At 44.5% G+C, this 25165-nt stretch overlaps 2 protein-coding genes across 2 annotated transcripts in view; one reads left to right on the top strand and one right to left on the bottom strand.

Annotated features, from left to right (window-relative positions):
* The window catches only part of LOC130283124 (disintegrin and metalloproteinase domain-containing protein 9-like), a 155653-nt gene that overhangs the window by 46510 nt on the left and 83978 nt on the right, over positions 1-25165 (top strand). The window contains exon 4 of the mRNA XM_056532314.1: positions 1570-1599. Within this exon, the coding sequence (XP_056388289.1) occupies positions 1570-1599 (30 nt within the window). The remainder of the gene's footprint in view (positions 1-1569; positions 1600-25165) is intronic.
* Positions 9320-22993, bottom strand: C7H10orf88 (chromosome 7 C10orf88 homolog). The gene is made up of 5 exons (XM_056529780.1): positions 22612-22993; positions 19294-19588; positions 16590-16796; positions 12475-12782; positions 9320-10067 (listed from the first exon to the last, which is right to left on the bottom strand). The coding sequence occupies exons 1-5, from the start codon at positions 22776-22778 to the stop codon at positions 9815-9817; spliced, it is 1230 nt and encodes a 409-aa protein (XP_056385755.1). The 5' UTR covers positions 22779-22993; the 3' UTR covers positions 9320-9814.

The raw sequence follows: 25165 nt of genomic DNA, 5'->3' as shown, positions 1-25165 counted from the left end.
GGTGTTGCTGGTGGATGAGGAGGCTGCACCCCATCATCCACCAGCACCCCCCCCCCAGCAGTAGCACCACCATCATGCACCAGCACCCGCCCCCCCCCCCAGCATTAGCACCCCCCAGAAGTAACACCCCCATCATCCACCAGCACCCTCCCCCAGCAGTAGCACCCCCATAATCCAGCAGCTGATTCTACTACCATAGGGGGAATGGGGGGTGCTGGTGGATGATGGGGGTGCTATTTCTGGGGGGGGGAGGTGTTGCTGGTGGATGATGAGGCTGCACCCCATCATACACCAGCACCCCCCCCCCCCAGCAGTAGCACCACCATCACCCAGAAGGGGGGGGGTGCTGGTGGATGATGGGGGTGCTATTGCTGGTGGATGATGAGGCTGCACCCCATCATCCACCAGCACCCCCAGCAGTAGCACCACCATCATCCAGTGGGGGGAGGGGGATGGGGGTGCTATTTCTGGGGGGAGGTGTTGCTGGATGATGGGGTGCTGCTGCTGGGGTGTGTTGCCAGGGCACCCCCGCCCCCCCCATTCCCCCTACTCCCTGTTCTGTGGTAATAGCATCAGCTGGTGGATGATGGGGGTGCTACTGCTGGGGGCACGGTGTGTGAGGTTTATATTCATAGAGTGTAGTGTATACTAGGGCTGCACGATATGAGAAAAATGTGCGATTGCGATTATGGGCCTAAATATTGTGATTTCGATATGTGATGCAATGTGATAAATAAATAGTGAAACCCCCTTATTTCATGTCCAATCTCCTCAATTTTACAACTATTCACCCATTTTATGCCCACCGCCCATTTCACATCTCACATCTCCCCCCCCCCCCCCCCCCTCTTGTCACATTCTGCCCCTCCACCCCTTGTCACATATTCCCGTCACATTACTCCTCCCCGGCAGCTCACACTCTAGGTTTGTGTGTGTTTGCAGACCTTTGAGGACTTTTACCTTTCAGCCAATCACTGGCTTGACATGTGACACCGCTGCGGCCAGTGATTGGCTGAAGGTAAAGGTCCTACAGCTTGTATAGAGACACCGGGACCGCACGGAGGTGTACAGATGCAGGGTATCAGTAAGAGGTGAGCATAATGTTTTTATTTTTTATCCCTGCGCCGTTTACTTGGATCAGTGTTTCTCTACCAGGGTGCCTCCAGCTGTTGTGAAACTACAACTCCCAGCATGCCCGGACAGCTTTTGGCTGTCCGGGCATGCTGGGAGTTGTAGTTTCATAACAGCTGGAGGCACCCTGGTTGGGAAACACAGACTTTTAATATTTAAATTTGTTTTTATCTGCCCTGGCCGGCCCGCGCTGCAGCCACACACGGGATCCGCCCGGGCAGATAATCGCAAATTTTCCCAGGGGCCATATCGATATATGGCAAAAGAGCAAAAATCGCAATTCGATTGTTTTTGCGATATATCGTGCAGCCCTAGTATATACTAGTTTATTATATTTAGAGGATACAGTGTCTGGCAGGTTTATAATAATAATTATTATTTTCATATAGAGGATCAGAATGTGCTGACATAGTGAGGAGCCGTCTGGGCGTCACATTCTGCAGAGAGAAGATTTAGCTGGACCCAGTGGTATGTTCCATCTGAATTAGATAAGGAAAGACTATAGAGAAGACGTCACCTGTAATCACTGATATCATTGTGTATTCTCCTCACTATAGAGAAGACGTCACCTGTAGTCACTGATATCATTGTGTATTCTCCTCACTATAGAGAAGACGTCACCTGTAGTCACTGATATCATTGTGTATTCTCCTCACTATAGAGAAGACGTCACCTGTAGTCACTGATAGCATTGTGTATTCTCCTCACTATAGAGAAGACGTCACCTGTAGTCACTGATATCATTGTGTATTCTCCTCACTATAGAGAAGACGTCACCTGTAGTCACTGATATCATTGTGTATTCTCCTCACTATAGAGAAGACGTCACCTGTAGTCACTGATATCATTATGTATTCTCCTCACTATAGAGATGTCACCTGTAGTCTCTGATATCATTGTGTATTCTCCTCACTATAGAGAAGACGTCACCTGTAGTCACTGATATCATTGTGTATTCTCCTCACTATAGAGAAGTCACTTGTAGTCACTGATATCATTGTGTATTCTCCTCACTATAGAGAAGACGCCCCGGTAATCACTGATATCATTATGTATTCTCCTCACTATAGAGATGTCACCTGTAGTCACTGATATCATTGTGTATTCTCCTCGCTATAGAGATGTCACCTGTAGTCACTGATATCATTGTGTATTCTCCTCACTATAGAGAAGACATCACCTGTAGTCACTGATATCATTGTGTATTCTCCTCACTATAGAGAAGACCACATCTGTAATCACTGATATCATTGTGTATTCTCACTATAGAGAAGACGTCACCTGTAATCACTGATCTCATTCTGTATTCTCCTCACTATAGTGAAGACTTCATCTGTAGTCACTGATATCATTGTGTATTCTCCTCACTATAGAGAAGATCATTGTGTATTCTGCTCACTATAGAGAAGATGTCACCTGTAATCACTGATATCATTGTGTATTCTCCTCATTATAGAGAAGACGTCACCTGTAGTCACTGATATTCTTGTGTATTCTCCTCACTAGATCTGTGGCAATTGGTATATTTAATTATTATACTGGAATTTTTCACAATGCGCTACACCAGTGGTATCCGTTAGGGATCGAGCGATTATCGTTATGGCCGATATTATCGGCCGATAATCACGATTTTGGGCATTATCGGTATCGGCAATTACCTTGCCGATAAGCCGATAATGCCCCACCCCCCCGATCCACACCGCGACCGCCCCCCCCCGTAGTGCTGGGCGGTATACCGGTATGGATTTTTGCCCATACCGCTATAACGGTCGGGCCCCTCCCCCACCCTCCGAGTCAATTAAAAAAAATTAAACTTACCCGTAATGGGGTGGTCCGGGCCATCCATCCTGTAGTGTCCGGCGGCATTCCGGGTGGAGGGTGAACCGGTCCGGGCTGTCCTTCTCCGGGGGTCCTCTTCTCCACTCCGGGCAGGCTCCGGCCTAGTACGCTGCATAGACGCCACTACGTCAGGTGCGTCGCTGCGCACGGGCGTCACTGCGCAGCGGCGTCTATGCAGCATACTAGGCCGGAGCCTGCCTAGAGTGGAGAAGAGGACCCCCGGAGAAGAAGGACAGCCCGGACCGATGCACCCTCCACCCGGAATGCCGCCGGACACTACAGGAAGGGAGAATGGATGGCCCGGACCACCCTGACAGGTAGGAGGGAGAGAAGCGGGTGGTGGTGGTGGCGGCGGCGGCCTATGGCACCGCAAAAGCCACCGCAGTGCATTGATTTAAAGCGCCAGCTTTAAATCAATGCTTTTAAAGCGCCAGCTTTAAATCAATGCTCTGCAGCGGTGTCGAGGGGGGATAAATAGCCGATAACTTATACCGGAATATCGGTATAAGTTATCGGCCCTAACCTCCACCGATTATTGGTATCAGTATCGGCCCTAAAAAACCGATATCGGTCGATCCCTAGTATCCATCACAACAGGCTAAAAACTTTATTATGTGGAAGGGGGGGGGTGTGACACCAACCCTAGCAAAGCCACTGGAGCCGCCCTCACTTGCTGTCCAATTGAGCAGCTAACCCTGGCACAGGTAAAGAGCAGTACAGAACATGTAATACCTCCCTGAAATGTAGGGGGCGCTACCAGACATCAGTCAGTGTATACGCTTCAGTAATACAGCTGTTATACCAGTTAATGCCCCATTCCAATTGGTCAGTTCTTCCAGCTATTGACATGTATCACAGATCTGGACTATCTGTATCATTGGATGTTGAGTCTGGTTTCAAGTTACAGTGGTCCAGAAAAGACCATTGTATGTTGAAACTATTGTAAGTTGAGGGATCATTGTATATGTTTGTATAAAAGTAACAATAAAGAGTGATTTAAAATAGATTAAATGTATTGTTTATAAAAAATACATATGTATCAGTGCTTTGCGTGTGGTGTCTGATACTGATACAAGTGCATTTTTTTTTATAAACAATAAATGTAATCTACCGTATTTTAAATCACCCTTTATTGTTACTCACTCTCATACAAACATATATACACATCTCACACATAGGATTTAGCTTGAGAACAGTAATACCCTTCCTTCTTCTTCTATTACGTGTTGTTCTATTGGGTACACAACCTTATAGCTGTACTCGTTAAAACCTACATCCAGCATCTGATGAGCCAGCTTTCCCCCTTTTTTAAAATGTGAACATAGCCTAACAGAAGTGATACCATCATTGTAATCCTTCCTGTGAGGATGAAGAGACTATTGCTGAAATAATGATCTTAACAGAACAGGAACGGTCAGCTTATTGTTAGGCTCAGTGGCCACAGTAAAAATTGCAACATTTCAAATTTCTAATGTCTATATTGAAAATTAAAATGAAAAAGTCAGCAAAAAAGTTTTTAAATAGGTTTAACATTAAACTTGATTGAAACAATAGGTGATTTTCTGATGATACATTTACTTTAAATACTGTTATAAGGGGGACACATTGGAGTACACATATTCCAACAATACCAGTTCTGACGGCACTGATCCTTTGGATGCATTCATGGTCCTTAAAAAGGTGTACTCCTGTGGATTTTTTATTTTTATTTTTTAAGCCCTGTGGGACGGAGAGTTTTCCAATTTTTGCACTTTCATTTTACCTCCTTACCTTTTTTAAAATCATAACCCTTTCAATTTTGCACCTAAAAATCCATATGATCTTATTTTTTGCGCCACCAATTCTACTTTGCAGTGACAATAAAAATTATTGTGCAATAAAATTGAAGAAAAAACGCCATTTTGTAACTTTCGGGAGCTTCTGTTTCTACACAGTGCATTTTTCGGTAAAAAACTCCTCTTTGTTCTGTAGGTCCATACGATTAAAATGATACCCTACTTATATAGGTTTGATTTTGTCATACTTGTCAAATTTTGTCAAAAAATCATAACTACATGCAGGAAATTGTCATCTTCTGACCCCTATAACTTTTTTACTTTTCTGCGTAGGGGCCGGTATGAGGGCTCATTTTTTGTGCTGTGATCTGACGTTTTTAGCGGTACCATTTATGTATCAATTGGACTTTTTGATCACTTTTCATTCATTTTTTCATGATATAAAAAGATAACAAAAATACACTATTTTGTACTTTGGAATTTTTTTGCGCGTACGCCAATGACCGTGCGGTTTAAATAACAATATATTTTTTCCACACGAGGCGATATCACTTTTTTTAAATGGGAAACGGGGGGTGATTAAAACTTTTATTAGGGAAGGGGTTAAATGATCTTTATTCACTTTTTTTCTTTGCATGTTATAGCTCCCATAGGGGGCTATAACACTGCACACACTGATCTTTTACATTGATCAATGGTTTCTCATAGGAAACCATAGATCAATGATTCTGCTGCTTGACTGATCATGCCTGGATCTCAGGCACTGAGAAGTCATTCGGCGATCGGACAACAGGAGGCAAGGTAGGAGACCCTCATCGTGTCTTACAGCTGTTCGGGATGCCGTGATTTCTTTGCGGCGATCCCGAACAGCCCCCTGAGCTAACCGACATTAGTTTACTTTCACTTTAGACGCAGCGTTCAACTTTGTACGCCACGTCTAAAGCGATCAGTACCGCATGCTATTAGCCACGGGTCCCAGCCGGGCCTGACCCGCTATGATGTGGGAGTGGGCGAAGGGTGAACAAGTATGCCCTCCGTCCCCAACAGGTTAAGTGAACTGGTTCCAGTACTTATTAGCTGCTGAATACTACAGAGGAAATTCTTTTCATTTTGGAACACAGTGCTTTGGTGAGCGCTAAGGCGCGTAGCGTCGACCTAGAGGTCGACGGTGACGCCCCTTCTCCTCCCCGTCCCCATACAGTTCTATGGGGGAGACGGGGAGGCATGAACGCTGCCTCCCCGCCTCTCCCATAGAAATGTATGGAGGAGGCATGCTGGCTGCAACGTCATGCTGCGACTGGCATGCGCCCTGCATGGGAGAGCGACGGCCCCGTACAGGAGATCACAGGGGGTCCCAGCGGTCGGACCCCCCCCGCGATCAAACACTTATACCCTATTCTGTGGATAGGGGATAAGTGTTAATCACGCTGCAGATGTCCTTTAACTCCCCTTCCTTGTAGCTCAGGTGCCCCATCAGTGGACGCTGACAATGCCTTTACAGAGCTGCAGAATGTAGTGTCTACAGGTGGGGGAACGGACAATGCCGCTCGCCAATCATTAAATGGATGCGGGACACCACTGTGGCCAGTGATTTAGCGGAGTGGCGTTTTGACGTTATGTCTACTGCTTGGCTGGAGACGGGGCATCCTGATACCAGACCCTACGAAGGAGAAGAGGAAGGGAAGTTAAAGTTTTTGCAACTGAGGACAAATATAAAATAATACATTTCACCAGACAATCCCTTTAAAGGCAGTTTCCCGGCAAATTTAATTTTTTTCTTACTGCTTCCACGTGCATTAAAACAATAAAAGAGTGCATACCTACCTCCCCCGCTGTCACATCCAGTCCCTGCCGCGCTCCCATTCTGCCAGCTTTCGATGATGTCCCGCACCTCTGCTCAGCTCTGTGATGGGCCAAGCTGGGCCACTTCGGAAGCTGGCAGAATAGAAGTGTAACAGTGGGAGCAACGAGGGAATGAAGTATAGGCTCTTATTCTTTCAACGCACTTGGTGACAGTGCAGATTATGCCATCATTTGCAGATATGTGCAGAGGTCCAATGCTTTACTTGCCTTTGTAGCCCCTTTATTCTAGGAATTATTATATTGGGATCCAAGCAACTGGACTCTCACAGATCGGCACATTTTGGCCTATAACAACATTTGCTATACTGAGAAAACCGCTTTAAAGGGGAACTTTAAAAACATTTTTTTAAATCAACTGGTGCCAGAAAGATTTGTAAATTACTTCTATTAAAAAATCTTTACCCTTCTAGTACTTTTAAGCAGCTGTATGCTACAAAGAAAATTATTTTCTTTTTTAAATTTATTTTTCATCTTGTCCACAGTGCTCTCTGCTGACACCTGATGCCCGTATCAGGAACTGTCCAGAGCAGGAGAAAATCCCCATAGCAAACCTATGCTGCTCTGGACATTCCCCGACACGTACAGAGGTGTCAGCAGAGAGCACTGTGGACAACACAAAAAACAATTCAAAAAGAAAAGAATTTCCTCTGTAGTATACAGCTGCTAAAAAGTACTGGAAGGGTAAAGATTTTTTAATAGAAGTAATTTACAAATCTGTTTAACTTTCTGGCATCAGTTGATTTAAAAAAATAAATAAATAAAATAAAAGGTTTTCACCGGAGTACCCCTTTAATGTTCACACAGTACAGTTACTAGGACAGTCCTGAAAAGCAGCACCTATGAAAATACCTCACCACCAATAAACAAAACACTTGCACCATAGCAAGCGTGACTGAACAGGTGAACAGCCGCCGGTGTGTATTGAAGTTAAAAGGGGTTTTCGAATCCCATTGCATTGTTTTTTCAAAAAGCTAACAATGCAACAAGACAACAAAAGGGTAATGCTTTTTTTTTTTTTTTTTTTTTAACTAATGCCCTGCTGCTAGTGTGCTACCACTTCCCAGATCCCCTGACTGGTTCGTGTTTACTGGGTAACAGTGATGTTCGTGTTGACATGTGGCAGCTGCAGCCAATCACTGCCAGGATGATGCATTGACATCATTCAGGTCACAGTTGCAGCAAATAATAGGTTAAATTAGAGTTAAATCTATTGGAGCCGGCTAAAAAGGGGCCAGAGTGGAAACCACAGAATCATCAGAATTAGGCTGGGTTCACACCACGTTTTTGCAATACAGTTTTTTTTCAGGTTTTTGACAAAAAAAACAAAAAACGGATTCCTCAAAATCTGACTAAACTGTATCAAAACGTGTGTACAAAGTTTTATCTGTATACGGTTTGAAAAGTGATGTCCGGTTGCATCCGTTTTTTAAGAAAAAAAACGCATAAGTTTTGAACTTTTCACTCCATTATGAATAAAGTTTCACTTGTTTGATTGAAATTCCAAGAAAAAAAACTGTGGAAAGTCAAAAACCGTATGGTGAAAACTGGATGGAACCGTACGCACATACAGTTCTGTACGGTTCCCATTGACTCCCATGTTTAAAAAAAAACTTATACGGGTCTATACGGTTTTTCACCTGGACCAAAAAGCGTGGTAGGCCACGGTTTTCTGTCCAGAAAAAAAAAAAGTAAAAAACCGTGTGGTGTGAAAAACGGAGACAACCGTATGCAATATGGTGCATACAGTTTTGAATGGAAAGTCTATGGGCACGGTTTTCTGTACAGTTGCATATGTTTTTTTTTGTTTTTTTTTAAACCGTATCCAAAAACTGTATAGAAAATCGTGGTGTGAACCCACCCTTACCTCCTTTACAATTTTACACAAAAAAAAAATGAAAAGAAAAAAAATTTAAAGAATGGGGTTAAAAACATATTCCAAGGCTATTTGCCTCTTCATCACCAATTTTTTATTGTCTTCATAAATCCAAACTAAGGCAACTATGCAATAGGCCTTAAAGGCGTACTCCGCCACAAACTGTTCCGAACACTGGAGCCGACAGCTTGTGACGCCATAGCTCCGCCCCCTCATGGCATCACGCCCCGCCCCCTCAATGCAAGTCTATGGGAGGGGGCTCACGCCCCCTCCCATAGACTTGCATTGAGGGGGCTGGGTGTGACGTAATGAGGGGGCGGAGCTATGGCGTCATGAGCTCCCGGTGCCAGCTCCATAGCATTGTTCCAAATGCTGAGCAGCGGAGTACCCCTTTAACTGAAAAGTTTGTTTTGTTCTGACAGCTCCTATGATGATAAATTTCAATAGTAACAGACCGCAAACAAATTCAGCGAATTCTTACTCACGTACAGTCGGACAGAACAGAAAATGACTGCAGGATCACGCGAAATAGAGTCTGTCTGTTATCTGTGACCATGACAGCCCACATCAAGCAGAGTTCGTATCAGCTCACCCTCGAAATAAGTGCACGGACCAGGCGTTGACTCTGCCCCAACAAATAGAAGTAGAAAAAGGATGGTCCAAGCTCTTGACTCAGGGAACAGGTACTTTATTAGAATGCCATGGAGAACAAACAGGTAAACGGAAACATGTGACGCGTTTCGGCTTGAATTACTGAGCCTTAGTCATACCAATGACTAAAGCTCAGTAACTCGAGCCGAAACGAGTCACATGTTTCCGTTTACCTGTTTGTTCTCCATGGCATTCTAATAAAGTACCTGTTCCCTGCGTCAAGCACTGGACCGTCCTTTTTCTACATGACAGCCCATAGTATTGAATAGGAGGTGGTAGAAACAAAACTGCAGAATTGTTTTAAGAACTATTGCATCGTTGCTTTATTTATTTATTTTTATTTCATATGCACGTAGGGTGAGATTTATCAAAATTGCTGAATTACCCATTGCAACCAATCAGATCACTTCTTTCTGAAAAATTAAAGAAGCGATGTGATTGGTTGTTAGGGGCAACACAGATTTTGATAAATCTCCCCCATATAGTATAAATAATTGGTGTCAAAGGTGTACAATGCCTATAACATAACACCCGGAGATTTATTCAGTATAGCTTTTCAATATGTCAGTATTTTCTAAACCTCAAGAAAACCGTTCACAAATCCACCAGTAAATGAATTGATGTCGAACCCACAGAGACCATAAAATCATTCATGCAAGGAATCCCATAACTAATGACTGGATTAATGAATAATGAATTCTCCGCAGTCATAGTCCTGCTGGTGCCTATGCTCATTTTGGCCATTGACTAGTTTTTCTGCCGAGTCTTTGGATAATGTGTTGTTCTGCATTAGGTTTAATAGCCGATCCAGTCTAGTGTCCAGATGCTCCTGTAAACGTCTCATCCGCTGGTCGATATGGGCCATAAGTGTCCTTTCCATACGCTCCATGTGCGCAGACAGAAGTCTCTCCAAAGCTGGTTCAGTCTTTTCTTCTCTGCAATTATGGAACACATGTACTTTAGGGATAAAATATATTCATAGTTCTTTTCCTATCCACTAGACAGTGATTATAGTAGGTACTGTTGGGAAATCAGCTGTCGCCATTTTGACTTGAAAAATGTCTTGGCACAGGACAGGTGATAAACGTGTCACCTCTGGGGGCCGACATTAGAACGTCCACCAATTAAGAACACGGGAGTCCCAGTGTCCCTAGTAAATGGAGCAGTAGTGCACTTGCCTGGTTACCGCTCCATTCACTGCAATGGGACTGATTGAGATTGTGCTTGGCCATCGCTGTCAGTCCCATAAACAGTGAATGCAGCAATCGCCATTAGAGTTGAGCGAACTTACAGTAAATTGGCTCGTAGCGAACCCTGCAGCTCGGCTGTTGATTACTTTAGTCTGCATAAATTAGTTCAGCTTTCCAAGGGCTCTGGTTGCGTGGAAAAGTCCGGGATGACAGTCTTAGGTCTCTCCTAGGTCTGTATCCACCTTTTCCAGGCAACTGGAGCCCTTGGAAAGCTGAACTAATTTATGCAGACTAAAGTAATCAACAGCCGAGCTGCAGGGTTCGCTACGAGCCAATTTACTGTAAGTTCGCTCAACTCTAATGGCCACATAAGCGCACTACTGTGGATAGGTGATAAATACTGTTATTGGGTCAACCCCTTAGTAAGACCGGATTTGCTAAGGCTAGGTTCACACCACATGTTTTAAATCATTATTCTACTCCATTGTTGGAAGAGAACAACTAAAATCATCATGGCGCCAAATCCTCTCCATGCTGGACACAAATGGCTACAAACAGATGGAGTTTAAAAGGGGTATTCCATGAAAAATAAAAAATAAATGTTCATATCAACTGGCTCCAGAAAGTTAAACAGATTTGTAAATTACTTCTATAAAAAAAAAATCTTAATCCTACCAGTACTTATCAGCTGCTGAAGTTGAGTTGTTCTTTTCTGCCTGACCGCAGTGCTCTCTGCTGACACCTCTGTCTGTCTCAGGAACTGTCCGGAGAAGGAGAGGTTTGCTATGGGAATTTGCTGCTACTCTGGGACAGTTCCTGAGACAGACAGAGAGCACTGTTGTCAGACAGAAAAGAACAACTCAACTTTAGCAGCTGATAAGTACTGGTAGGAGTAAGATTTTTTTTTAATAGAAGTAATTTACAAATCTGTTTAACTTTCTGCAACCAGTTCATATGAAAAAAAATGTTTTTTCATGGAATAGCCCTTTAATGAGTAGAGCTTTGACTTGTCCAGGATTATTTTTGACAGAATCTGCAGCAGAGACTCCTAACAGAACCTCCAATGCAGATGTGAGCAAAGCCTTATACTTAGAGCAGTGTTTTCCCACCAGTGTGCCTCCAGCTGTTGCAAAACTACAACTCCCAGCATGCCTGGCCAGCCTTTGGCTGTCCGGGCATGCTGGGAGTTGTAGTTTTGCAACAGCTCGAGACATCCAGCTGTTTTAGAGAGTGTAGCCTACAAATGTGACACATTTATCACTGTCGCTCATGCTGTATGGTAAATATGGTGCATCCTGCTGGACATATTACGATGTCCCATTTTTGCAGGAACTGCCAGACACTGTCCACAGTAATTGGCTGAGTGGGCAGTCCTTGCACCTACAAGATGCATTGGAAGCATGAATAAGTGGAGATCAGCAGCAGGGATAAAGTGCCATAGTAACAACGAGCTGGGATCAGGAGAGTATGAATTTTTTTTTTTTTATGCTCCGGTATAATAAAAAAAATAAAAAAATTAAAAAAAATGTATATATATATTATATATACACATACATATATACATACACACATAACATACACACACATACATACATATGTAAAAGTGACCCCGGAAAACCCCTTTTAACACTTATGCCTAACTGTACACCATTAATTGCATGGTTTACATTACACCAACACTGCCCTGTTTTTAGCGCCACTAGAGCAATTAAAGGACAACTGCAGTCATAACAACTTATCCCCTATGCACAGGACAGGGGAAAAGGGTTTGATCGCAGGGGGGGGGGGGGTCCAACCGCTGGGCCCCCCCGAGATCTCCCAAACAGGCCCCGGCATTGCTGCTCTGTGAGAGCGGCTAATGCGTGTAGCGTTGACCTCAGTGAGGTCGGCAGTACGCCCCCTCCCCATACAGTTCTATGGGAGAGGAGGGAACGAACGCTGCCTCCCCGCCTCTCCCATAGAACTACATTGAGAAGGCGTGTCGGCTGCAGAGTCGGGGCCCCGTGCAGCAGATCGCGGGGGGTCTCAGTGCTCAGACCAGCCAGGATCAGACACTTATCCCCTATCCTGTGGATAGAGGATAAGTTGTTATGGCTGCATATTTCCTTTAAGCTGCTTGTACTACACATATACTGGAGCCAAAGGAACTTACTTTGATGCTATGCAGGATTCCGGTTTGTTTCCTACACAAAGATTGCGCAGAAATGGCACCAAAGAATCAGGACTGGCAGCCGGTCCCATCGAATTTTGCAGCAGTGAAGACATAATAGACTTCATATCATTTTCAGGACTTGTGTGTTGAACTGAGGGGCAAGACTGGGAAACCGGGATTTCTGTCTTCTTATCAGTAATCGTATTAACTGAAAGTGTTGGTTGTCTGGCCTCCTCCTTCATCTGACCCCTTCCATGCTGGAAGCTCCCAAACAGCTGCATAAAGTGAGCTCCAAAAGGTACCTGATGCTGCCAGGAAGAAACATATTAGTATCAGTATCTGCAGACTGTCCTGAAGCATTCACAGAAAAGGAAGGATTGTGCCTTGAATCCAGGAATTGAGCGCTCAAGAGCGCTACCAGAAGGAAAAAAAAATAACTTATGGCCATATAGCAGTCTGTATGGCAAAGCAGTGTTTCCTAACCAGGGTGCCTCCAGCTGTTGCAAAACTACAACTCCCAGGATGCCCCGACAGCCTTCAGAGTTGTAGTTTTGCAACAGCTGGAGGCACACTGGTTGGGAAACACTGGGCTAAGGGGTCTATCATTATATGCACCTTATCCAAGTAGCCTGTGATAATCATTTATTTAACCCCTTAAGGACCCAGCCCATTTTTACCTTAAGGACTCGAGCATTTTTTGCACATCTGACCTCTGTCACTTTAAGCATTAATAACTCTGGGATACTTTAAATTTATGAATTTGATTCAGAGATTTATTTTGTGACATATTCTACTTTATCATAGTGGTAAATTTTCATTGATAAAAGTTGTAACCCCATTTCTTCTGAGTATGGAAATACCCCATGTGTGGACGTCAAGTGCACTGCAGGCGCACTACAATGCTCAGTAGAGAAGGAGCCACATTTGGCTTTTTGAAAGTAAATTTTGCTAAAGTGGTTTTTGGGGGGCCTGTCACATTTAGGAACAGCAAAAAATAAATAAACACATGGCATACTATTTTGGAAAATACACCCCTCAAGGCAGGTAACAAGGGGTACAGTGAGACAAATTTCCGCTAATGTTGGACGTGAAAATGAAAAATTTGATTTTTTTCACTAAAATGCTTGCGTTACCCCAGATTTTTCATTTTCTCTATGGGTAATAGGAGAAAAAGCCCCCCAAATTTTTAAACCCCATTGAACTACCCCATATGTGGATGTAAAGTGCTCTGCAGGCGAACTACAATGCTCAGAAGAGAAGGAGCGCCATTGGGCTTTTTGAGAGAGAATTTGTTTGGAATTGAAGTCGGGGGGGGCATGTACATTTACACAATGGATTGAAGAAATGGAGCTACAAATTATGGGGGGCTTTTTTCCTATTACAATAGAAGACAAAGAGGCAGTGCAGCTCAATCTACCATCTACTCCGAGGTAAACTGGTAGGTCTAAAATCCCCAAAAGACCCAGTATTACCCCTTGAGAAAATGAAAAATTTGGGATAACAAAATTTTTCATTTTCACTCCAACTTTAAGGAAAATTCTTCAAACACCTGTGGGGTGTTAAGGCTCACTATACACCTTGTTGTTCCGTGAGGGGTGTAGTTTCCAAAATGGGGTCACATGTGGGTGTTTTTCTTTTTTGTGTTAATGTCAGAACCGCTGTAACGATCAGCCACCCCTGTGCAAATCACCTCAAATGTACATGGTGCGCTCTCATTCCTGAGCCTTGTTGTGCGCCCGCAGAGCATTTTACGTCCACATATGGGGTATTTCCGTACTCAGGAGAAATTGCGTTGGGGGTCTATTTCTTTTTACCTCTTGTGAAAATGTCTGGGGCAACAATTGCATGTTAGTGTAAAAAAAAAAAAAAAAAAACAATTTACACCAACATGCTGGTGTAGACCCCAACTTTTCCTTTTCATAGGGGGTAAAAGGATAAAAAGCCCCCCAAAATAACGCAATTTCTCCCGAATAGGGAAAAACCCCATATGTGGCCCTAAGCTGTTGCCTTGAAATACGACAGGGCCCCGAAGTGAGAGAGCGCCATGCGCATTTGAGGCCTAAATTAGGGATTTGCATAGGGACGGACCCGGATGCAAGAATTAGACTTGCCTCAAATACCAAAATTACCATATGGCAGTGTTTCCCAGCTGTTGCAAAACTCCCAGCATTCCTGGATAGTCAATGGCTGACCGGCAATACTGGGAGTTGCTGTTTTGCAACAGCTGGAGGCTCCGTTTTGGAAACAGTGCCGTACCAGATGTTTCTCATTTTTATTGTGGGGGGGGGGGGTAACTGTGTAGGGGTATGTGTATATGTAGCGTTTTACCCTTTATTTTATGGCAGTGTTTTTAATGTACATTTACATGGGCGGGGGTTTCCAGCAAGTTTCCAGCTGGGAGTTTGAGCTGAAGCAGAAAATTTGCTGCATCTCTAACTTGCAGCGAGAAACTCACTGTAAACCCGCCTGTGTCAATGTACCCTGTACATTCACATGGGGGGAGGGGGGGGCAAACCTCTAGCTGTTGCAAAACTACAACTCTCAGCATACAGTGACAGCAGAAGGGCATGCCGAAGTGCATTCTGGGACTTGTAGTTATGCAACAGCTAGAGGCATACTACTAACACGCCCATGCATGCTGGGGGTTGTAGTTATGCAACAGCTGGAGGCCCCATGGTTGCAAAACACAGTTTGTTCCTTAACTCAGTGTTTCCCAGTGCAAAACTACAACTCCCAGCATGTACAGTCTATCAGTGCATGCTGGGAGTTGTAGTTTGCAAAAGCTGGAGCTTGCGAAACACTGAGATAGGTAAACTCTGTGTTTTGCAACCAGTGTGCCTTCAGCTGTTGCAAAACTACAACTCTCAGCATGCACTTACAGCAGAAGAGCATGCTGGAACTTGTAGCTATGCAACAGCTGGAGGCACACTACTGCAACTCCCAGCATGCCCTTTGGTAGTTTCTGCATGCTGGGGGTTGTAGTTATGCATTTGCTGGAGGCACCCTTTTTCATGGAATAAATGTGCCTCCAGCTGTTGCATAACTACAATCCCCAGCATGCACAAACTACCAAAGGGCATGCTGGGGTTGTAGTTGTGCCTTCTGCTGTTGCATAACAACAACTCCCAGCATGCCCTTTTGTGCATGCTGGGAGTTGTTGGTAGGCAACAGCAGGAGGCACAGCCTTCCCTCCTGCTGCTGCGCACGTCCTGCCTGTCATCCTGCCGCGTTCTCTGGGGACCCCGATCCCACTGCTGATGCCAGGATCAGGGTCCCCCACTACAGTTACACACTTCCGGCACCCGCTCTTGCCCTCCGTCAGTAGTTGGGGACACCCCCACAGCAGACTTCCTAATTTGTCGGCCGCGGCGATCCGATCATCCAGAACTGCAGACGGAGGTCCCCTCACCTGCCTCCACTGCCTTCCACGGGTCTTCTGCTCTGAGATCGAGCAGATCAGAGCAGTAGATCACTGATAACACTGATCAGTGCTATGCCCTATGCATAGCACTGAACAGTATTAGCAATCAAATTATTGCTATAAATAGTCCCCTATTTTATTCCCTAATAAAATTGATGTTAAAAAAAAAAAAATTATGAAAAGTTTTATATATATATGCAAATGTGGTATCAAAAAAAAATTAGAGATCACGGCGCAAAAAATTAGCCCAGTGCCTTTGGCTGTCCAGGCATGCTGGGAGATGTAGTTTTGCAACAGCTGGAGGCACCCTGGTTGGGAAACACTGCCCTAAGGGTGTATTTAAATGTACAGTATCCTACGTATATTAGATGCTGTATATTTTAAAGCATAAAATCTTCAGCTTCAAATAGGCACAGGATACTAATGTACGTGTGAATATACCCTAAAGAGATATACTGGATTCAGTAAATGTATAATGAAGATTTATTTTTGTTATCCACTGAAAGTAACGACAGCAAGCATAGGTCTTGTAAAACCCTGAAGAACGACTACACCAAAAATACTGGGAAATTCTATAACTTTTCATTATAGGTTCACAATGCTTTTTTGTCTCATAGGTTCCTGTTAGAGGAGACTAAAAATAGTCATGTACATAGACCTATTGTAGATGTGTGATCTAAGAGGAAGGACTTACCTTCTGCTGCGCACGCACCATGTTCATCAACTGCTCTGCCCCGGGTGACATTTTTCCACCCATACTGTCCATAATACTCTGTACACGATCTAGATTTATGGACAGCTCTGGCAGGCATGAGGCTTGAGAACATCTTTCTGGGACAGAGGTCATTTGCACTGAAATCTCACTCACTAGGACACGGCTCCTGCCACCAAGCGACAGCAGCTGAAATAGAAAAAGTAAAAGTTAACAGAAGAAAAAAAACTCGTTAAAGGGGTATTTTTATATCAACTGGCTCCAGAAAGCTAAACAGATTTGTAAATTACTTCTATTAAAAAATCTTAATCCTTCCAATAATTATCAGCTGCTGAAGTTGAGTAGTTATTTTCTATCTGGAAACAGTGCTCTCTGCTGTCATCTCTGCTGGTCTCGGGAACTGCACAGAGTAGAAGAGGTTTGCTATGGGGATTTGCTTCTAAACTAGGCGGCTCTTGTGACAGGTGTCATCAGAGAGCACTTGGACAGAAAAGAACAACTCAACTTCAGCAGTTCCTAAGTAATGAGAGGATTAAGATTTTTTTTTATAGAAGTAATTTACAAATCTGTTTAACTTTCTGGAGCCAAAAAATAAATAAATAAAAAAATTTAAAAAACCCGTTTAAGTACTACATGGTGCACTTACAAGATTACTTGCACATATTTACCTCTCCAAATAATGTTTGATTACATGAGGTACCGTATTTATCGGGGTATACCACGCACCGGCCTATAACACGCACCCTCATTTTACCAAGGATATTTGGGTAAAAAAAGTTTTTTACCCAAATATCCATGGTAAAAAGAGGGTGCGTGTGTGCGCGTGTATACCCCGATATACCCCCAGGAAAGGCAGGGGGAGAGAGGCCGTCGCTGCCCGCTTCTCTCCCCCTGCCTTTCCTGGGGTCTAGAGCGCTGCTGTCGGCCCTTTTCACCCCCTGGTTATCGGCGCCGCTGCCCGTTCTGTCTCCATGACTATCGGTGCCGGCGCCGATAGCCAGGGGGAGAGAAGCGGCGCCGACAGCCAGGGGGAGAGAAGGGGCAGCGGCACCCATTGCCAGCGCCGCTGCCCCGTTGCCTCCCCCCCATCCCCGGTGGCATAATTACCTGTTGCCGGGGTCGGGGTCCGCGCTGCTGCAGGCCTCCGGCGTGCGTCCCCTTCGTCGTTGCTATGCGCTGCACGGCGCGGCGCCGGTACCGATAGTCAGGGGGGCAGAATGGGCAGCGGCGCCGATAGCCAGGGGGAGAGAAGGGCCGGCAGCAGGGCTCTAGACCCTAGGGAAGGCAGGGGGAGAGAAGCGGGCAGCGACGGCCTCTCTCCCCCTGCCTTTCCTGGGGGTGTATCGGCGTATAACCCGCACATAGACTTTAGGCTAAAAATTTTAGCCTAAAAAGTGCGTGTTATACGCCGATAAATACGGTATTTCAAAAGGTTGTCTGTTAAAGGGGTATTCCAGGCAAAAACTTTTTTATATATATATATCAACTGGCTCCAGAAAGTTAAACAGATTTGTAAATTACTTATATTAAAACATCTTAATCATTTCAGTACTTATAAGCTTCTGAAGTTAAGGTTGTTATTTTCTGTCTAAGTGCTCTCTGATGACACGTGTCTCGGGAACCGCCCAGTTTAGAAGAGGTTTGCTATGGGAATTTGCTTCTAAACTGGGCGGTTCCCGAGACACGTGTCATCAGAGAGGACTTAGACAGAAAAGAACAACCTTAACTTCAGAAGCTCATAAGTACTGAAAGGATTAAGATGTTTTAATATAAGAAATTTACAAATCTGTTTAACTTTCTGGAGCCAGTTGATATATATAAAAAAGTTTTTGCCTGGAATACCCCTTTAAAGTGAAACTGATAGCCGGCTTACCGGCACTAAATTCAATACATGGAAACACAAAAAGTATCACGTACCCAGATCTGTGGTCTGGTTTCGGAGATACCTGTTGTATTAGCCTGGCTCCCACCTCCATTGGGCAAATTCGCCTATGAGCAATGAAGACTTGTACAAGGTATCTCTGGAACCGGATTGCAGCGGCTGATTTTTAAAGTCCCCCGCCAGACCTGTGCCGCACCCCATTCATTTGAATGAGCCGAATGGAGTCAGACAGTGACTCCGGTCGGCTCATGTTTGGACCCTATCGGGTTTGTTGCTGGACTGAATAACCTGGTCTGCCACGGTTTTTAGGCCGGCAACAAAACTGATACGGTCCAAACATGATCCAACCGGAGTCACTATCCGACTCCATTCGGCTCATTCGAATGAATAGGGTGCAGCATGGATCCGGCGGCCATAATGCACGAACGTGGTGTGAACGCACCCTCTCGTTATTCGCTTCATTCGCACTATAACCCTGTGTATTGGGCTTAGTGCACGTGAACTGGCTGTCAGTTTCCCTTAAAATATATAGACTAGGAGATAGAGGTGTCATTTTCCCTCCCTCTATATGACTCCTTTTAGCAAGTCAATGCAGAAAGGGATCAAGTTATTTTCCACCATTACTTAGAAATGACTAAGTGTATAAGTCCTGATTCTTCTTGGTACTACTGAGTGGCTAAGACATATCTGCCTGTGCGGACCACTGTATTGTGTAACATAGTAAGGTTTACATCCCATCTTCTGAAATGGCGATATAGAAAAAGGTGAAACAAGCTCTCTGGGGCAGGTCTATAGTCTTTGTACCTTGACAGTACATGATGGTGCTGGGAACTCAAACTTCAGGTGAGCTTTGTACAAAACAGCAGAACCATCTTCTTCACTGCTTGGAAAGGTGCAGTATCTCTCCCCTCGACTGGTGCCCAGGTACTCCTCTTCATGTCCATCTGGGGACCCACCATAAACCTCAATGGTCCTGGCTTCACTGCAGACAGTAATACTCAGTATTCGATCTTTCCCTTGAGGCGCACACAGTAAAGACAAGGTACATGGAGAGTCGACTTGTGAGGATGATGGTAGCTCCAGGACTGCACAGTGCTCCCTAAAAGAAGAAAACAACACAAAATGTGAACATGAGATGAATCAAGAGAAGTTTCCTACAAAGTAAAGTTTGTAAAATCAGACGTGCACCACATACATCTATGTAAAGGAGGACAAATGTGCTGTTTTTAACCTGTTAAGGATGAAAGTAATACATGTACGTCCTTGTGTCCTGGTACTTAAAGGGGTACTCCGCTGCTCAGCATTTAAAAACAAACTGTTCCGAATACTGGAGCTGACGCCAGGAGCTCGTGACATCATAGCCTCGCCCCCTCATGACGTCACGTCCCGCCCCCTCAATACAAGTCTATGGGAGGGGGCCTGACGGCTGTCACGAGGTGACCCCACGTCATAACGGCTGGGACCCATGTCTAATGCCAGACATCTCCGACCGCAGTGATGCTCGGCATCAGCCCCTTAGACGCGGCAATCAAAGTTGATCACCGCATCTAAAATGAAAAAAAAAAAAAAGCATTCCAGGCAGCTCAGTCTGGCTGATTGGGATTACCACGGTGTCCTGATCAGTTTAGAGGATGGCGGCAGGGCCCTTACCTGCCTCCTCGCTGTCCGATCTCTTCTGCGATGCTCTAGCCTGGCTCAGCAGCCTGGAGCAATCGAGCACAGACAACAATGATCAATGCTATGCTATGGCATGGCATTGAACAGTGTATGCAATCAGAAGATGGCATGTAATAGTCCCCTATGGGGACTAAAAAAATGGGAGTAAAAAAAAGTTAAACAAAAGAGTTAATAAATGTGAATTAACCCCTTACATACTAAAAGTTTAAATCAACCCCCTTTTCCCAAATTCCATATAAAAAATATGTAAAGATAATAAAAAATAAACATATGTGGTATCACCACGTGCATAAATGTCCGAACTATAAAAATATAATGTTAATTAAACCACAAGGTCAATGGCGTATAAGTAAAAAACAATCCAAAGACCAAAATTGCGTATTCATGGTCATTTTGTATACCCTAAAAAAAAAATTATAAAAATCTAACAAAAAGTCCCATCAAAACAAAATGGTACCGATCATGAGCCCCAATATAGCCTCGTATGTGGAAAAATAAAAGTTATATGGGTCCGAAGATGACAATTTTAAACATACTAATTTTGGTGCATGTAGTTATTTTTCTTAAGTTGGAAAATAAAATAAAATCTACATATATTCGGTATCCTTGCGACCTTATGGACCTAAGATAAGCACTACATAGAAATAATTTTTTGGGGCTTCGCCATAGATTTTGTGGTGAAATGACTAATGTCATTACAATGTAAAATTAGCAGCACATAAAACAAGCTCTCATATAGGTACGAAGGTGGAAAACAAAGTGTTACGTTTTTTCCTCCTCACCTTCTAAAAATCATAAGTGCAAAAACGGAAATTGACCTGGTTCTTAAGGGGTTAAAGGGGTACTCCGGTGGAAAACATTTTTTTTTTTTTATCTGGTGCCAGAAAGTTAAACAGATTTGTAAATTACTTCTATTAAACAAATCTTAATCTTCCAGTACTTATTAGCTGCTGTATGCTACAGAGGAAATTCTTTTCTTTTTGAATTTCGTTTTTTGCCTTGTCCACAGTGCTCTCAGCTGACACCTGATGCCCGTATCAGGAACTGTCCAGAGCAGGAGAAAATCCTCAGAGCAAACCTATGCTACTCTGGACAGTTTCTGATACAGGAATCAGGTGTCAGCAGAGAGCACTGTGGACAAGACAAAAAAAAAATTCAAAAAGAAAAGAATTTGTAGCATACAGCCACTAAAAAGTACTGGGAGGGTAACCGTATGTGTGACCGTCTGGGTCGTAACCAAGGGCAACACTTATCAAAACATTGCAGATGCATGGGGGATTGGGACGTCTGTATCTCTCAGGACATTTTTCAGAAAAATGTGTAAATATGAAATATGTTTCATTTCCATAATGCAGTGTTTTCCCGAGGTGCCTCCAGCTATTGCAAAACTACAACTCCCAGCATGCACGGACAACCTTTGGCTGGCCATGAATGCTGGGAGTTGTAGTTTTGCAACAGCTGGAGGCACCTTGGTTGGAAAACACTGCCATGATGCTTCAGTTTAGACCTATGTGTCTTAAAGGGGTACTCCCCATGAAAAAAAAAAATGTAAATCAACTGGTGCCAGAAAGTTAAACCGATTTGTAAATTACTTCTATTGAAAAATCTTAATCCTTCCAGTACTTCTCAGCTGCTGTATGCTCCACGGGAAGTTTTTTTCTTTTTGAATTCCTTTTCTGTCTGACCAGTGCTCTCTGCTGACACCTCTGTCCATTTTAGGAACTGTCTGGGGCAAGATAGGTTTGCTATGGGGATTTGCTTGTACCCTGGACAGTTCCTCATATGGACAGAGGTGTCAGCAGAGAGCACTGTGGTCGGACAGAAAGGAAATTCAAAAAGATAATAACTTCCTGTGTTGCATATAACAGCTGATAAGTACTGGAAGGGTTAAGATTTTTAAATAGAAGCAATTTACAAATCTGTTTAACTTTCTAGCACCAGTTGATTAAAAAAACAAAAATATATAATGTTTTCCAGGGGAGTACCCCTTTAATGGCACAATCCCTTTACTTACCTCCTATCCACAGGATCTAATTGCGGGGGTCTGCACACTGGGACCCCCCATGATCTCTAGACTGGCGCCCCGACTCTCCAAGAGGAGCTTGTGCTACAGACAGCAAGCGCTCTATTCATTTCTATGGGAGGACCGGAGAAACCCGAGTGTGGTACTTGTGCATCTCTGGCGCTCCCATAGAAATGAATGGAGAATTTGCCACCTGTAGCACGAGCTCCTCTCAGAGGGCATGCTGGGAGTTGTAGTTGTTCTAGGGCAGTGTTCTTCAACCTGTGGACCTCCAGATGGTGCAAAACTACAACTCCCAGCATGCCCGGACAGCCGTTGGCTGTCCGGGCATGCTGGGAGTTGTAGTTTTGCACCATCTGGAGGTCCGCAGGTTGAAGACCACTGTTCTAGGGGATAACAAGCTCCTCATAGTGGGGTCTCACCTAGAGGGCTCCTCCTTCTCCTCCTCTTCTTCTTCTTGGGCAGGAAAGTCTGCAGCAGATAACTTCACCACCGCAGCCAGATCAGCCTGACCCTGCCAGGAGCTGGAGCACATGACCGGGGGCTGAGGGCGACCACCCAGAACTGAAGACTGAGGCCCCGACATCATGGAGGAGATACACGGCAGGCAGAAGGTGCACACAAGCCCCGGACTACATGGCTAGGAGAGCGGTATAATACTGGGGCAGTGACCGGCAGCCATGAGGGCAATACAGGAGACACACAGGCTCAGTTGGGATCAGTCATAAAAATCAATGACAGCAGCAAAACAGGAAGCTCTAGGAAAGGGGGAACACATTATCTGACGTACCACTTCCGGTCGTAGCCGGAAGCTTTGCCTGTAGTTTTGGTGTAGTCCAAATTCTTTTAGTTGCGGCGTACGTGATTGGTACAAATAGGTCACGGAGATTGACACGTGGTTTGTCTTACTCACCAGGTCTTAGCAAAGATCGAAAGAGGGGCGAAAGAGTAAAACCCAACTTGTGGCTTACCACTTGTTAAAAGACTACAACTCCCATCATGCTAGTGTTTTCCAAACAGGGTGCCTCCTGCTGTTGCAAAACTACAACTCCCAGCATGCCCGGACACCACATGATGGGAGTTTTACAATAGTTGGAGAGCCACCGGCTAGAGAACATTGTGATAAATTCATACATTATACAGATAAGATTACATATAAATCAGAAAGAATAAAACAACAGTAAAATGCCTTCACTCTAGTGATATTCTAGTCTAGTCTATATACCCCCTTAACCCCGTAAGGACCAAGCCCATTTTAACCTTAAAGGGGTACTCCCACCCTAGACATCTTATCCCCTATCCAAAGGATAGGGGATAAGATGTATGATCGCGGGGATCCCACCGCTGGGGACCCCCGCAATGTTGCATGCGGCACCCACCTGTTTCTTGTCCGGAAGCACTGGAGGGTCTCGGTCGCGACCACGGGAACGGAAGTCCGTGACGTCAGGACTAGAGATGAGCGAACTTACAGTAAATTCGATTCGTCACGAACTTCTCGGCTCGGCAGTTGATGACTTTTCCTGCATAAATTAGTTCAGCTTTCCGGTGCTCCCGTGAGCTGGAAAAGGTGGATACAGTCCTAGGAGACTCTTTCCTAGGACTGTATCCACCTTTTCCAGCCCACCGGAGCACCGGAGAGCTGAACTAATTTATGCAGGATAAGTCATCAACTGCCGAGCCGAGAAGTTCGTGACGAATCGAATTTACTGTAAGTTCGCTCATCTCTAGTCAGGACTCCGCCCCGTGTGACGTCACGCCCCGTCACCTCAATGCAAGTCTATGGGAGGGGGCGTGACGGCGTGACTTGCATTGAGGTGACGGGGCGTGACGTCACACGGGGGCAGAGTTCTGACATCACGGACTTCCGTTCCCGTGGTCGCGACCGAGACCCTCCAGTGCTTCCGGACAAGAAACAGGTGGGTGTCGCATGCAACAATGCCGGGGTCCCCAGTGGCGGATAGGGGATAAGATGTCTAGGGTGGGAGTACCCCTTTAAGGACCAGGCCAATTTTATTTTTGCGTTTTCGTTTTTTCCTCCTCGCCTTCTAAAATCCATAACTCCTTTATATTTCCATCGGCGGACGCATATAAGGGCTTGTTTTTTTGCATGACCAATTGTTGCTTTGTAATGAAGCCTCTCATTTGACCATAAAATGTACAGCAAACCCCCCCCCCCCCCCCCCACAAAAAAAAAAATTTAGGGAGGAAATTTAAATTGAAAACCCAAATTTCGCACATTTTGGAGGGTTTTGTTTTCACAGTGTACACTTTACGGTAAAAATGACAGGTGTTCTTTATTCTGTAGGTCAATTAGATTAAAATGATACCCATGGCTAGATACTTTTATATTTCTGTTCCGCTTAAAAAAAATCTAAAACTTTTTGTACAAAATCAGTAATCTAAAAGCGCCGATGATGCCTGAGAGCTGTACTCGGGTCTTTCCGGCGCTCCCATAGGAATAAATGGAGCACGGGTCGGCTGCAGCACATGCTCCTCACTGAGCGCCAGGTCCTGTCCCAGCGATCTCAGGCGTCCCAGAGGTTGGACCCCTCGTAATCAGCTACTTATCCCCTATTCTGCGGATAAGAAATACGTATTTTTTTTTTCTTGTCGGAGATCTTTAATGATGCAGGGATTAAAGGAAAACAGTAACCCAAAAATATACATATGCAGACTTTGTCTGTGTGGCTTAATTAGCCATATAAATCTTTATTCTTTTTAAAAACACTGTTATGGTTACATTCATCTTATTATCCATAATACGTAAGAAAGAAACGTATCCATCAATATCCAAAATACATAAATGCACCTATGCTGAGTAAATCATCCCCAACCCCCCCCCCCCCCCTCCCCTTACAGTTTCGGAAACCTCCAGGTTTTCAGGACTGGGAACGTGATGTCACGCTACGCCCCTCCATTCATGTCTATCACGCCCCCTCCCATAGACATGAATGGAGGTGGAGTGGCGTGACGTCA

This window comes from Hyla sarda, chromosome 7 (genome assembly GCF_029499605.1).
Source record: "Hyla sarda isolate aHylSar1 chromosome 7, aHylSar1.hap1, whole genome shotgun sequence".
Classification (NCBI taxonomy): Eukaryota; Metazoa; Chordata; class Amphibia; order Anura; family Hylidae; genus Hyla; species Hyla sarda.
Note: the sequence above shows the minus strand (reverse complement) of the source record. Positions and strands in the feature narration are given on the sequence as shown.

Coding starts and splice junctions, on each gene's coding strand:
- C7H10orf88 (XM_056529780.1), bottom strand. CDS start 22,778: ATGATGTCGGGGCCTCAGTCTTCAGTTCTGGGTGGTCGCCCTCAGCCC. Junction 19,589..22,611: donor GAGAAGGAGGAGCCCTCTAG/GTGAGACCCCAC, acceptor TTCTTCTTTTAG/GGAGCACTGTGCAGTCCTGG. Junction 10,068..12,474: donor GAATCCTGCATAGCATCAAA/GTAAGTTCCTTT, acceptor CCATAATTGCAG/AGAAGAAAAGACTGAACCAG.